This window comes from Bos indicus, chromosome 21, assembly GCF_029378745.1.
Source record: "Bos indicus isolate NIAB-ARS_2022 breed Sahiwal x Tharparkar chromosome 21, NIAB-ARS_B.indTharparkar_mat_pri_1.0, whole genome shotgun sequence".
NCBI lineage: Eukaryota > Metazoa > Chordata > Mammalia > Artiodactyla > Bovidae > Bos > Bos indicus.
The window spans coordinates 47050416-47065179 of NC_091780.1; the positions used below are offsets into that span (position 1 = coordinate 47050416).

At 40.7% G+C, this 14764-nt stretch overlaps 1 protein-coding gene across 5 annotated transcripts in view; it reads right to left on the minus strand.

Moving 5' to 3' along the window:
* The window catches only part of SLC25A21 (solute carrier family 25 member 21), a 538464-nt gene that overhangs the window by 1463 nt on the left and 522237 nt on the right, over positions 1-14764 (minus strand). For all 5 annotated transcript variants that reach the window (XM_070775474.1, XM_070775472.1, XM_070775473.1 and 2 more), the window contains 2 exons: positions 3794-3975; positions 2845-2897 (listed from right to left, as the gene is read on the minus strand). In XM_070775474.1, coding sequence (XP_070631575.1) covers positions 2845-2897; positions 3794-3975 — 235 coding nt within the window. The remainder of the gene's footprint in view (positions 1-2844; positions 2898-3793; positions 3976-14764) is intronic.

Here is a 14764-nt window from a genome sequence, read left to right on the forward strand (position 1 = left end):
CCATCTTGAGCCTCCAAATACATTTTTTCCCCATGAGTTTCTGTAACCTTCATCATTTCTCATCAGATTCTTTTTCAGGCACTTTTAATTTTAAAAAGTAAATAAATACACATTTAGTCATGTAAGGGCATGTGACTTTCCTGTGAACAGAAACCTTCAGATTTGTCATATGTAGGCAAAGGATTTATCTTTTCCAGTTTATAATGAGCATTGTTGTAGCTGCATTCAACAAGGACATTTCTAAGATGGTGCTTGATAGATGAGCCTGGTTTTCTCTTACAGCTTTCAAACTGAATTGTAATGTGAAATATAGCTTCTGAGTCCTTCTAAAATCTGTATTTCAAAACGTAGCCAGCTTTCAACCTCCTTTTGTTGCCTTCATTCCTTTCATCTGCCTCAAATAGAGATATGGATTGCACTCGAAAATCTGGTAGTTGTATTGGGTGTCATAAAACCCATCATTTATCTGGGAAGGGAAGAGTTATATAATTGGCTGCAAAAACGCTTGCTATATAATATGTCAACAGGAATACGATATAGGAAGACAAACACTGAGGCTGCTGAATACCTAGACATTAGAAGCACGTGTATGTGAATGATTTTGTGTTCTCTCCGATGAGGTAAACAGCACACATCCTGTGCCCTTTAAGATGTTCTCTGTCCTTTCGTGTCTATGTGAACAGTACTACAAAATCAAAATGTGGACAAATATCCAGAGCACATCTTAGAGAAGACTTGGCTATGTGAACAGAAGACTGACTTCTGACAGAAAGAAATAGAACTTGATTTTCATCTTATTTTGTACACACTGCCATATGCTTTTTTTTAATCTACAGGCTGCACATGTTTGTGTAACCTTATGCCAAAGATAATTATCTGCCTGTAATTTTCATTTTTAACCCATGAAGATACTCTATTAGCCCCATCTTGGCTGCTGTAGCCCTCCTGGAGCTCTGGCAAACAAAAAGGGATGCGCTACAGAGGGTTGTCATACGTATGTAATTGCTGTATTTCCTCTTATTAACCATTTGCAGTGTAAGACAAGAACACACAGAATTGAGTAAGTTTTCAGCCTAGTGACATTTGGCGTCTGAACCACAGACTTTAAGATTCTCCTTTCCTGGGAGATCCTGATCATTAGCCACAGAGAGCTGTTAAGACTTATAAAACTAAGATGTTTTACCCTTTACAACTGTATATAAGTTGGGATGTTTCTCCAGAATGAAGGATGAGAATTCCAGGTTCATCCAGCTTTTCTTTTTTACTGTCTCTCTCTCAAAAACAAAACAAAACTCTTATCTTTCAGTCTTACCTTCCTCTCTACAACTTTCTTTCCTTTGAGGTTGGTAGGACTTGCATGTTTGGGATGACAGTGGAGACCAGTTATTCACAATTTTGTTTAGCCTGGACACTATGTTCACAACAACCCTTTTCATTGGATTTAACACCATAGCAACTCAGGACACCTCATGCAAAAACATTTAAGAAGCCAACCAAACATTTGTAAGCCTCTAACAAAACTTGGGGTCAGATTATTTAAGAGTTTTGGATTGAGGTTCCAGTCAATTACCATTTTAGCTAAACTCTCCCTGATCACTCTCCCTTTTCAGGCCCATGGCCTCCTGAGAATGCTGGAGGAGGGTCAGTCCTATGATTTTCTCTAATACTAGGTCTACGAGCAGGTTTTTACTGTGTGGTGAAGGAAAAACACCACATTCTTGCAGAGAGAGTTCCACAAAATCACCAATATTCTTTATGACTGAGTTCCTTTTTATACATGGACCAGTAAGACGTCTGAATCTCAAATGTGAAGCAAAAATCCATGCTAAATGCCTAGGAAGTCTGGGATAGATGGACTGGGAATTGTAAAAGTGTTTTCTAAATATATGAAAGTATGAACTGTTCACCAGCTTCAATTTACAGACTGCTGTTCTATATCTCAGGTTGGCAGAAAGGCTGAGATTTAAACGTAAATATGCACGTGTGTGAGTGTGGCAGGGGAGGGGCACATCGGGTGTTCAAAGGGAGGACAGACGGAAGGGGAAAGGGAGAGGGGGGAGGAGCAGGGGAAGGTTTGGGGGAAGATTACCAGGATGTCTAAGTAGGTGAGTGTGGCCTGGTAAAAAAAATCTGTGTGGTCTAGTGCATACTTCTGTACTTATTCACAAGGTTGCTTATAATCCAAGACTATTTGCCCAGGTGGTAGAGTCTGCAGCAGTTGCTTTCTTATCTATTTACATAGAGGCAGCTGACTCTCCCTGTGGGAATGGCAGCCGGCTTTTTGTGGGCTGGCATCCTGAGGTAAGGCCCCGAGCCAATCCCCTCCACCATCACGCCGACAGGAGCCAGGAAGGTGAGAGCCAGGCTGCAGCTTCCCCCGCTCCCCTCCCCAGAGGCGACTGTGAGGAGAGTGGCCCTGGCTGTTCATGGAGTAGTCCTCCTGCTTTTCTCTCTGTCAAGCAAAGTTGAGGCAGGAGCAAGAATGAACTAGAAGAACCAGGGAAAGGTTTATTGGGCTGGTCCCTTATTCAGTGAAAATCCTCGCCTTTAGCCAGAAGCCACTCAAACTCCAACTGACTGTGGATCCTTTCCTATTGACTTAAGCTGGGCTTTGGCTTCTATCAGGCTCCAGCAAGGCCATAAATAATACCTTATAACACAAGTCCAACACATCTATTGGATTCCCTTAGTGTCTTACTGCTATGCAACTTTTTATTCTTAAGGTTTCCGTGTTTCACAGTGTGACAAACTTTTATTGTGTTACAGATAGACACAAATAAGAAAAAGAAAAGGGATACTAGAACAATAAAGAAGGAAGGATATAAGTAATGAAAACATCATTACCTGGTCCGAGCCTCATAATCTTGGGAAGCAGGCCTTTATACAAAGCTAAAATGCTAGAACCAGGAGAGAAAGAGCACAAACATTCTTATTCTGAACATGCAATGGATTTGCACCTCAACTTTATTGAGATATTGACCCAGCATTTACCCAAACAAGTCATTTGAAAAAAAATTTTCAAATCTCCAAACAGATAGTATCTGGCCAAGTATTCCCTGCAGCAAATTGGATGAGAGAAAGAGTTAATTCTTTATTACTCAAGGTATGCTGATCTTGTCCCATCAGAAATAGGATTTTTATCAGCGAGATAGTTTTTGTGTTCAAGACAGGCCTCACTTTTAAGACAGCTGTGTATATGGACAAAATGACTCTTGTAATTGAGTTTAAAAGACTTAGTCTTCACAAAAAGAAATACGATGCAGTTTAGATCAAAATCGTAAAACATTATTTGCCTACTTGAGAATGAGACCTGGTGAGGAGGGGCGGAGAGACAAAAACAAGACTTAAAAAAAAAGACCAGCAGAAAAAGGCACATACTTTAAAAGAAAACTACTTTCACAAAACTCTCATGTTTAACTCTCCCAGGAGAATATAATTAGGTGACATTTTGATTAGGAGAGTGAGAGGACACTCATTCTCCTGCCCATGTGGGAACAAGGCATATTATATGCAATAGCGTCTTATGCAAACTGTCAAGCGGAAAGTTCACCTTGGCATTCTAGGACAAACACACTGCATACTGAATGATCGTGGCTCATGTTTCTTGGTGTAAGGAGGTTTTTGCCAACATCTCATTACTGTGTTATCTCACAAAGTTCCTCATCTATTCCCGAAAGCTTCTCAGACACAGACCCAATGCAGGAGGGCTTAATGGCCCTAGTCAAAATGGAAGTACAATACAGTTTTAGCAATGCTTTAGTTTTGCTCATTTATTAAAATAAGAATGTGTTACCCTTCTTCCTGATAGACCGTGGCCATTGTTTTAAAACAGGTTTTGTACTTGATCTCTCCAGGAACTGGCTGAGGCCCTTGAATCCTACTTTTGGCAACATCAAAAGGGATGTTAATGACTGAGGCTATTGTGCCTGAGAGAAGACCAATCCCAAATTTTCTCAAAAACTCCAAGGTTGGATCCTAAAAGAAAAGAAGAATAAAATAACAGAAAGCGAAGCGGAAGCCCCTAAATCGGTTAAACACGATAAAGCAATATATATTTAAGCAGACATTGCGCTGCCTGGCACCCTCCTGTTATTCCAGCGGAACACATTAGGATTTCCTAGGCTGGAACTTGTTTTCTTGACAATCCCATTGGCTATGTTTTTACACATGGTCTAAATTGCTGAAGTACACATTTCCTCACACAGGATTTATAAACACAGTTCATAAAGAAAGACTGGTATGGCATATGGGGATGATTTGTATAATTGGGCTTCACAATGTACTTAGTATTACTGTATCAAAACAGGAGAAATCCAAGCACACTATTAGCTAATTGGCCAGAATATTTTACAAATGACAGCAACTTCCACCATGAAGCCTACTAAAACGCTCATTTGTGTGTGGACCCCCAAATGTTAAATTAAATCAAGGCTACTCTCGGTCTGCTGCTATTCCCCTCCAGGTTTTTTGCATTTATTTTCACGTGTAGCTGATCCACTGTACTGAGAAGTGCTAGCTTCCTGTTATTAACAAACCAACTTGGGGAGGCTGCAAAACAGCCTGTGACATTCTGTGCGTTAGAAACAGTAGTAAGTCACTGGACTAATTGGCTGAAGAATTTATAGCCCATTGTTCCTCAATCATATTCTTCCTTCATGGCAAAGGAAGAAAAGGAGAGAGAGAGAGGGAGAAATATTTCTTCTTTCCATTTGAATTTAGGTCCTTCACTTTGGTCTGATTTGATTTTCCACCCCTGCCTGCTCTGCTTTCTGACATCAAAGTATTTAATTAGGTCTGATGTTGAAGTTGCTTTCCTTCAGCCTATTTTTGTGCCCAGCGAGCTCACATTATACTGTGTTATAATGAATTTGCCGGGAAGTTCTCATTTCGCTTTCAGCCTCAGTCCTTACCCTAAAGAAAGGCCATCTCACACACCGTAAGTTGCTGACAGAGACCTCCCCCATCCTCCCCCTGTCCTCTCTTTTGGTTAGTACTTCAGAAAGTTTTTCAGAGAGGAACAACACCAGGAGAACTTAAGGGGGGAACCATTCTCTGCTTAATTAAAAAAAAAATCAGGTCTGAGAATTGCATGCTTCTAGCTTTGATGGAAGAAAAAAAATTCTGGAAACTCTGAAATTTTCAATGAAACCAAGAGCCAGATACCATCACAGAAACTCCTACGTGTTTAAATATAAAAAGCGAGGGGTTCGATAATAATTCTTGGATCTGGGCCATACAGGTGCCGAGTAGGTTTAAAGGGATTTAAAAACCAACAGGGTGTTTCAACAGGAAAAACAATGCCGTGATTGCAGCATGAGTGAGGTGTGTTTAAATAATTCCCCCTCCCCCATTTTCTTCTCTTTTACAAGGAGAGAAAAATGCCTTTATGTTACCCTCCTCCATGCTGGCACGGGAGCAAAACTGGAGCTCAGGAGGGTGGTGGATTCAGGGCCGGTTCTGGGTGTCTGACCATGCACTGGCCCCTGCATCCCGTGGAGCCCAGTGGACAGAAGGGACATGTTTGACATCTACCCTTGTTACCCTACTCTTGTACTGTATGGTTTCTCTGAAAAATAAAAACAACAATAATAAAAGTGCTATCAATACTGTATGAGCCTGGCATAAAATGGATAGTATTTTTATGTAGCCTGTTTTCTAAAGTCTCAAAACACCTGTAATGAGGCCCTCATGGTGCTCCTGTGACATGGCCAAGGACAGGTGAAAGTGATGACTTGTATGCACACAGACCTTTTGGGACATTCAGGGGATCCTGTCAAGCACACAGCTTTCCCCGCTCCTGATGTGTTTGCTGAGGATTGGAGTTGAGGAGGGAGGGGTGGCTGAGACACTCAATGAGGGTCATTGTGTTTGAGACAGTGCTGGGGACCAAATGCTAAGGTCTTCAAGCCATCACAGTGTTCACTAGCACAAACTTAATTGAATCCACGGTTTCTACACATTTCCCAGCTCAGCAGTAAGGTCCCACTGCCACTACCAGTCTGCCAAGTCTCTTCAGTTGTGTCCGACTCTGTGTGACCCCAGAGACGGCAGCCCACCAGGCTCCCCCATCCCTGGGATTCTCCAGGCAAGAACACTGGAGTGGGTTGCCATTTCCTTCTCCAATGCATGAAAGTGAAAAGAGAAAGTGAAGCCACTCAGTGGTGTCCGACTCTTAGCGACCCCATGGACTGCAGCCTACCAGGCTCCTCTGTCCATGGGATTTTCCAGGCAAGAGTACTGGAGTGGAGTGCCATTGCCTTCTCCGGTAAGGTCCCACACTAGTTCCCAAATCCAGCTGTGCATCAGAGTCACCTGGGAGCTTTACCAAATATGGATGCACAGCCCCACCTCACACCCACCTTAGAGTCCCAGATCAGAATCACCTGGGAAAGTGCCTGAACGTTGATTTAAAAGAACTTTAGGACTTCTCACCTGGCCAGACAGAGGGCCCATGTCTGAGAACCATTGATTTTGATTGCTATTCCACACAGGCAAAGCAGATGGCCAATTGCTACCCCTCTAGGCATTCTAGGAAGGAGAGAAGTCTTTGCAGATAGCCAGGAGGTGCCCCTCACCAAAGACCTCTGGGCCTCTCAGCCTCTTCTTCTGAGCTTATGGTCTGCAAGAGGCAGCAACCCAGCTGGGAATCAGGTACGCCAAGGAGAGCCCGGCCAGCTCCCCTCTGCTTTATTTGCTGCATGTCGTAGCCAGCCTTGGATGAATGCAGCCCCTCAAATGTCCCTCTCCTTCATCCCCTCTGGCTACTCTCACTTCTCTGGCTTTAGCTCATGCCTGTGACTTTCTAGGTCTTGCTTTCTTCTTGCCTTTGTCACCTGTTCTTTGCAGTGGCACAGGGTTCTCTTTGAAAAAACAGATTTGCCTCCCTACTCAAAGGCCCTCAACCCTTCCCCACTCCACGGAGAGTAAGATCAAAGCTCCTTGTTGGCCTTTGCTTTCTTTCCCATGATATGCTTCCAATTTAACCTTTCGAGCCTCAAATTCTACACCCATATGCACAACCCATACTATAGTCAGACTGGTTAAATCATAATCATGCAAATTTTCTACCAAATACTTTTCTAACTCCACATCTTTTTTCAAACAATTCACACAACCTAGAACACCATTCACCATCATCTTTGTGGACAGCAGCCCCACTCTTTACAGTCCAGCTTAAATCCCAGCTTGCCCAGGAGACCTCTGTGGATGACCACTGAAGCTGATTTCTGCCTCTCCCGTGCTCCTGAAGCACTGTCGCGATCATTGTTCTACGCTTCTCTTTGTCTGGTTTTTGTTTGTAGCCATCTCCCCTGTTGGACTGCGAGCTGACACCGCATAGGAGCATATATTACTCCTCTTTGTGTCACCTACTGCACGGTGTGCACAGCAAGTGCTAAATGTCTGCTGATTAGCTTATCACTGCACTTTTTTTTTTTTTTTTGGTAGAAACAGTGAGGATCAGGCTTTACTCTTAATCACTATTTCTCAAAGCTCACTATCTTCTACCCTGGAAATTAGCCCCTATTAGGACTTCATGTTTCTGTCTTTCTGCCACAAAGCATTTAACATGGGGACATGACAAGGCATTGGACGTTTGCAAAGTGGAGTATTTCCAGGCAAATGAATTGAGACTCTCAGGTCATGGAGCCAGGCCTGGGCTTGCCAGACCCCATTACTCAGTGACTCACAGAGAGAACCATGATATGGCAACCTGTGACCAGATTTTAGAAAAAGAATGCAATGAGCATAGAGTAAAGTCTTGAAATATTACTCTTTGGGCTCTTTTTTCTTATACTTCCTGATCTTTCCCCTACTGAGGAGAGGCATCCACTTGCCTCAAGAATAAGGATTGTTGTAGCAGGACTATAAAGAGAGGGCAAAAGGTAATATTTAGTGGTTTTCGTTTTCAAATTAGGCTCTTCAGTGTGCTATATCAATTAATCACTCTTTGAGGTAAGGACTATTATTTTTACTTATATTTTACAAATGAGTGAACTGAAAGGTATAGAAGAAGTATAAGAAGAACTTGAGTGCAAATCCAAGTATAAGAAGAAAATTTTTGTTACATCCAAGTGAACCCAAGACTTTTCCTTAAGGGGATAGTTTTTCTACTGATACTCTTATGGGTTGGTAGGTGGGCTGTATGGGGAGGTACCTGAGAACCTCCTGAAATTACAAGCAATGCTTCTGTGTATGTGTATTTGGGTTTTTCTGGAGAAAGTATCAGTAGATTTTATCAGGCTCACAAAAGTTAAAAACAACTTCATCAAATCATTTTTTCCTACCAATAAATTTATAAAGTAAGGAAAGGACAATGCAGTGTTGAAAACAGGAAGCCCTCATTTTCATGGGAGTTATCGGGCAATTCACTGTAGTGAAAATATTTCTGCAAATATTCCCACTCTGGAGTTGGGTTACTCATACTATCGGTGAACTCAATGGTTCTCAAAGTGTAGTCCTTGAACCATCACCATCAGTATCATGTGGGAACTTACTAGAAATGAAAATTTGGGCTTTATCAGGACTACAGTACCCAAAACTCTAGGGACGGAGCACAATCTATTTAAACAAGTCTTCCAAATTATTCTGATGGATGCATGGTATTCTCCAGGCTAGAATATTGGAGTGGGTAGCCGTTTCCTTCTCTAGGGGATCTTCCCAACCCAGGGATGGAACCCAGGTCTCCCTCATTGCAGGTGAATTCTTCTGCAAGAATTCACCTGCAATGAGGGAGATGAATTCTTTACCAGCTGAGCCACTAGGGAAGCCCAAGAATACTGGAATGGGTAGCCTATACCTTCTCCAGGGGATCTTCCCGACCCAGGAATCGAACTGCGGTCTCCTGCATTGCAGGCAGATTCTTTACCAGCCGAGCTACCAGGGAAGCTTGGCTAGATAAGTGATGCTCTAAAGGGATCTAGATGTACTGTGGAGCATTTTAAAGCCTTCTTTGGTGGAAACAGGTCTTTGTTTCTTTAAGGCTGCATAAATGAATGCAACACTGTTAACTCTGTCCACCTTTTTCCGACCCCAGCTCCATCCAAAGAAGAATGCACATCTGTGAGGTTGTTCGGTCTGAGTGAAACCTGTGATGTAGTTTGAATGGGTCATTCTGTACTGGCAATAAGTAAATCATTCTTGTCAATAACCACAACAGGAAATAACAATAAAATGGTAAAAATAAACAGAAGTAATAAAATAATATACCTTATGATATTTGTGCTATTTTTCATAACTTTCAGTAAGAGAATTAATGGTACTGTTAATAATAGTTACTTATTTCTAGACAATTTTATATGCAAAAAAACATGTATATAGCATATATAAGAACCCTATGAATTAGGTACATAACCCCTTTTTATAGATAAGGACATGAAACTTAGAGAATTAAGCCAGTTGATCAAGACCACATTGCTTATAAGAGATCGAGGTTGGATTTACACTCAAGTTCTTCAGACTGCCAACCGCTACACTTTATTTCAATTCATTCACTATGTTATATTGCCTCTCATTCACCATTCATTTGTTGTATATTCATCCAACCTACATTTATTGTACGTTACAAGTTGCTGTGCATTAGCTGAATGCCCAGCCTTCTGGCTTGATTATCATATTACTTGGGATGTCATTCTGCCTCATTTATTTTATTAAAAATTGGAAAAAGCTGCTGATGATAATGATACCACACAATCTGCTAGGCACTATGTTAAGCACTTTCTGTATATTTAAGCCTCACAACATTGCTGAGTAGATGAGGCATCTGAAGCTTACAGAAACTATCTATCTTACTAATGAGTATAATGTTAAATTAACCAAAAAAGAGCCATGATTCTATTATTTGGAAGTGAAGAAGTCAAAATACTGAGAAGCTCTGAGATTGCCAGATATCAACCAGCAGAATTAGAGACATACCCTTGCCTTTCAGGACTGTACTCCACTTTAACAGTCAAGGAGATCACCTCTCAGTCCAAGAGAGACTTAAGTGGTAGAAAATAAAATCACAAGACTGGAAGTGAATTCAGAAGGTCCCCTAACCTAAAGAGTGACATCAGCAAGGTGGCAGAGCAGGAAGACTTGAATTCTCCTTTCTCACACAAACCCAACAATTCATGGACAGATTCTCTGCGTGAGAAATCAAGAAATTAGCTGAAAATTCCTGTACCCTGGGTCCACATGAACGGAGTTATAGAATTCAGTAGGGAGATTCAGCACACCCTCCCACCAGAGTCCCTGCCCCTAGTGTATTGCCATATAATCAGGAAGACTCCCTAACTTCCTGCTTCTCCTAGGGGAGGGAAGGAATTAATCTGCATGTTCACCTTCTCTGGGGCTGAATGAGAAGAACTGGTATAAAGAACTGGTATATTCTTGCCTATCTTGGAGTTCTGATGGCTCCAGTAGAGTCTAGCCACCGTGGGGCAAACTGAGATGAAGGGTTGGACTGCTAGAGGCCATATCTCTCCTCTTGCTCAGTACAGAGTAAGAAGACAAAAATGACAGCTGCCTGCTTCTCCCTGAGGAGGGAAAGAGTTAGTACAGGTCCCCAGAATCTCTAGCCAGTCTCAATTGTGGGGGTCTTCTCCTGCATGAGGCTAGTCTATGAAGACTGCCTTGTCTTTGTTGGTGTCTGCACAGACACCAACAAAGAGAGTTAAGGAAAATGAACAATCGGGCAAAGATGTTCCAAATTAAGAAACATGATATAGCTCCAGAAACCGACTATAAGGAAAGAGAATTACATGATTTACCTGACACAGAATTCAAAAAACTGTCATAAAGATGCTCACTGAGGTCAAAGAAACATGTGTGAATAAAGTGAGAATTTCAATGAAGAGATAGAAAATATAAAAAATTACCAGACAGAAATCATGGAGTTGAAAAATGCAATAATTGAATCAAAAATTCACTAGAAGAACTCGGTAGTAGACTAGATCAAACAGAAGGAATCAGCAAACACAAAGACAGAGACTATTGGAAGTAATTCAGTCAGAGGAGCAAAATGAAAAACGAAGGAAAAAGAGTAAAACTAGTCTAAGAGACTGTGGGAGACTATTGTACAAAGCCCAAAATAGAAAATTAGAAAATACCTCAAGCCAAATGCAAAAGAAAACACAACATACCCTAACTTATGAGATTCAGCAAAGGAGTACTAAGAGGGAGGTTCACAGTGATAAACACCTATATTTTTTAAAAAAGGAAGATCTCAAACAATCTAATTTTATAGCTCAAGGAACTAAAAGGAACACTAAGTCCAAAGTTAGCAGGAGGAAGGAAATATTAAGATTAGAGTGGAAAGAAAATAAACATTAGAAAAACAATAGAAAAATAAATGAAATTGAGTTGGGTTTTTTAAAAGATAAAACTGACAAACCCTTAGCAAAACTAATTAAGAAAAAAAGAGAGAAGACTCAAAATCAGAAATGAAAGAAGAGAAATTATAACCGACATTATAACAGATGCCACAGAACTGGAAACGATCATAAGAGGCTATTGTGAACAATTATATATGAACACACTGGATAATCTAGAAGAAATGGACAAATTCCTAGAAATAAACAACCTATCAAGACTAAATCACAAAGAAGTAGAAAGTCTGAATAGACCTGTAACTAGTATGGAAATTACATTAACAATCAAAAATCTCCCAACAAAGGAATGCTCAGGACTAGATAGTTTCACTGGTGAATTCTACTAAACATTAATTCTTCTATTAGTGCCAATGCTTCTTAAATTCTTACAGAAAATTGAAGAGGAAGGAACACATCCACCTCATTTTATGAAGCCAGCATTATCTTGATATCAAAGCTGAAGACACCACAAGACAAGAAAACTATAGGACATGATCCCCGATGAATATGATGTAAAATTTCTCAAAAAACACTAGCAAATCAAGTCCAACAGCACTTTAAAAGGATCATACATTATGACAAAGTGGGATTTATCCCTGGGACAAAAGGATGGTTCAACATATGAGAATCAATTAATATGATAAAGCACATTAAGAGAATAAAGGATTTTAAAAAATCACATGATTCTCTCAATACATGTAGAAAGTGCACTTGATAAAATTCAGCAAGTTTTCATGATAAACTCTCAAGAAAATAGAAACAGAAAGAAAGTACCTCAATGTAATAAAGTCCCAACATAAGTAAAGCCCACAGCTATTATCATATTCACTGGTAAAAAACTGAAAGCCTTTTCTCTAAGATCTAAGTAACAACACAAAGATGCCTGCTCTTATCATAGTAACATAGTAATGGAAGTCCTAATCAGAGCAATTATGCAAGAAAAAATAATAAAAGGCATCAAAGTCAGGAGAAATAAAATTGTTGCTGTTACATATGACATGGTCTTATATGTAGAAAGGCTTCCCTGGTGGCTCAAACAGTAAAGAATCTGCCTACTATGTGGGAGACCCAGGTTCTATCCCTGGGTTGGGAAGATCCCCTTGAGAAGGGAATGGCTACCTACTCCAATGTTCTTACCTGGGGAATTTCATGGACAGAGGAGCCTGGCAGGCTACAGTCCATGGGGTGTCAAAGAATTGGACATGACTGAGTGACTAACATTTTCACTATATGTAGAAAAACCTAAACACTCTATAACAAACATTTAGAACTAATAAATTAGTAAAGCAGCAGGATACAAATCATTATATAAAATCATCATATAAAAATCACCCATGTTTCTACTAACAGTGAACTATCTGAAAAGAAAATTAGAAAAGTAATCCCATTTACAATAGCACCAACAATAATAAAATACTTAGCAATAAACTTTGGAGAAGGCAATGGCACCCTACTCCAGCACTCTCGCCTGGAAAATCCCATGGACGGAGGAGCCTGGTGGGCTGCAGTCCATGGGGTCGCTAAGAGTCGGAAACGACTGAGTGACTTCCCTTTCACTTTTCACTTTCCTGCATTGGAGAAGGAAATAGCAACCCACTCCAATGTTCTTGCCTGGAGAATCTCAGGGACGGGGGAGCCTGGTGGGCTGCTGTCTATGGGGTCACACAAAGTCGGACACAATGAAGCGACTTAGCAGCAATAAACTTATCTAAGAAGGTGAAAGACCTGTATACTGAAAACTACAAAACACTGGTGAAGAATTTTAAAAGACAAACACAAAGATAGTTCATGTTCAGGTATTGGAAGATTTAGTGTTGTTAAAATTTCCATACTACCCTAAAATGATCTTCAGATTCAATGCAATTCCTGTTCAGTTCAATTCAGTTCACTTGCTCAGTCATGTGCAACTCTGCGACCCCATGGACTGCAGCATTCCAGGTCTCCCTGTCTATCACCAACTCCTGGAGTTTGCTCAAACTCATGTCCATAGAGTCGGTGATGCCATCAAACCCTCTCATCCTCTGTTGTCCCCTTCTCCTCCTGCCTTCAATCTTTCCCAGCACCAGGGTCTTCTCAAGTGAGTCAGTTCTTCGCATCAGGTGGCCAAAGTATTGGGAGTTTCAGCTTCAGCATCAGTCCTTCCAATGAACACCCAGGACTGATCTCCTTTAGGATTAACTGTTTTGATCTCCTTGCTGTCCAGGGGACTCTCAAGAGTCTTCTGCAACACCACAGTTCAAAAGCATCAATTCTTCGGTGCTCAGCTTTCTTTATAGTCCAACTCTCACATCCATACATGACTACTGGAAAAACCATAGCTTTGACTAGATGGACACTTGTTGGCAAAGTAATGTCTCGGCTTTTTAATATGCTGTCTAGGTTGGTCATAACTTCTCTTCCAAAGAGCAAATGTCTTTTAATTTCATGGCTGCAGTCACCATCTTCAGTGATTTTGGGGCCCCCAAAATTGAAGTCTGTCACTGTTTCCACTGTTTCCCCATCTATTTGCCATGAAGTGATGGGACAAGATGCCATGATCTTAGTTTTCTGAATGTTGAGTTTTAAGCCAACTTTTCTACTCTCCTCTTTCACTTTCATCAAGAGGCTCTTTAGTTCTTCACTTTCTGCCATAAGTGTGGTGTCATCTGCATATCTGAGGTTATTGATATTTCTCCTTGTAAATATTTCAATAGCATTTTTCATAGAAATTAAAAAAAATACAACTCATATGGAATCACAAAAGACCAAAAGTAGCCAAATCAACCTTGAGAAAGATGAATAAAAGAGGAACACATTTCCTAATTTCAAAATATATTGCAAAGCTACGTTAATTAAGATAGCATGGTACTGACACAAAGACAGACATAGAGACCAATGGAACAGAATAGTAAGCCCAGAAACAAATCCAAGCATGTAGTAAGTGTAAGTGCAAATGTTAATCACTCAGTTGTGTCAACTCTTTGTGACCCTGCCAGGGTCACAAAGTCCATGGAATTCTCTAGGCAAGAACACTGGAGTGGGTAGCTATTCCTTTCTCCAGGGGATCTTACCAACCCAGGGATGGAACCTGGGTCTCCTGGACTGCAGGCAGATTCTTTACTGTCTGAGCCACCAGGGAAGCCCAAGCATATATGGTCAATTAATCTTCAACAAAGGTGCCATTGGCCTTAGCAATGATTTCATCAATATGACACCAAAAGCACACAGACATGTGGGACTATGTCAAAAAACTTCTGAACAGCTAAGGAAACAAAAGAGTAAAATAAAAACTTATGGAGTGGGAGAAAATATTTGCAAGCCATACATATGATGAGATGTTACTATTAAAATATATAAGGATCTCCTATAATTCAATACCAAGAAAACTAATAACCGGATTTAAAGATGGGTGAAGGACTTGAATAGACATTTTCCAA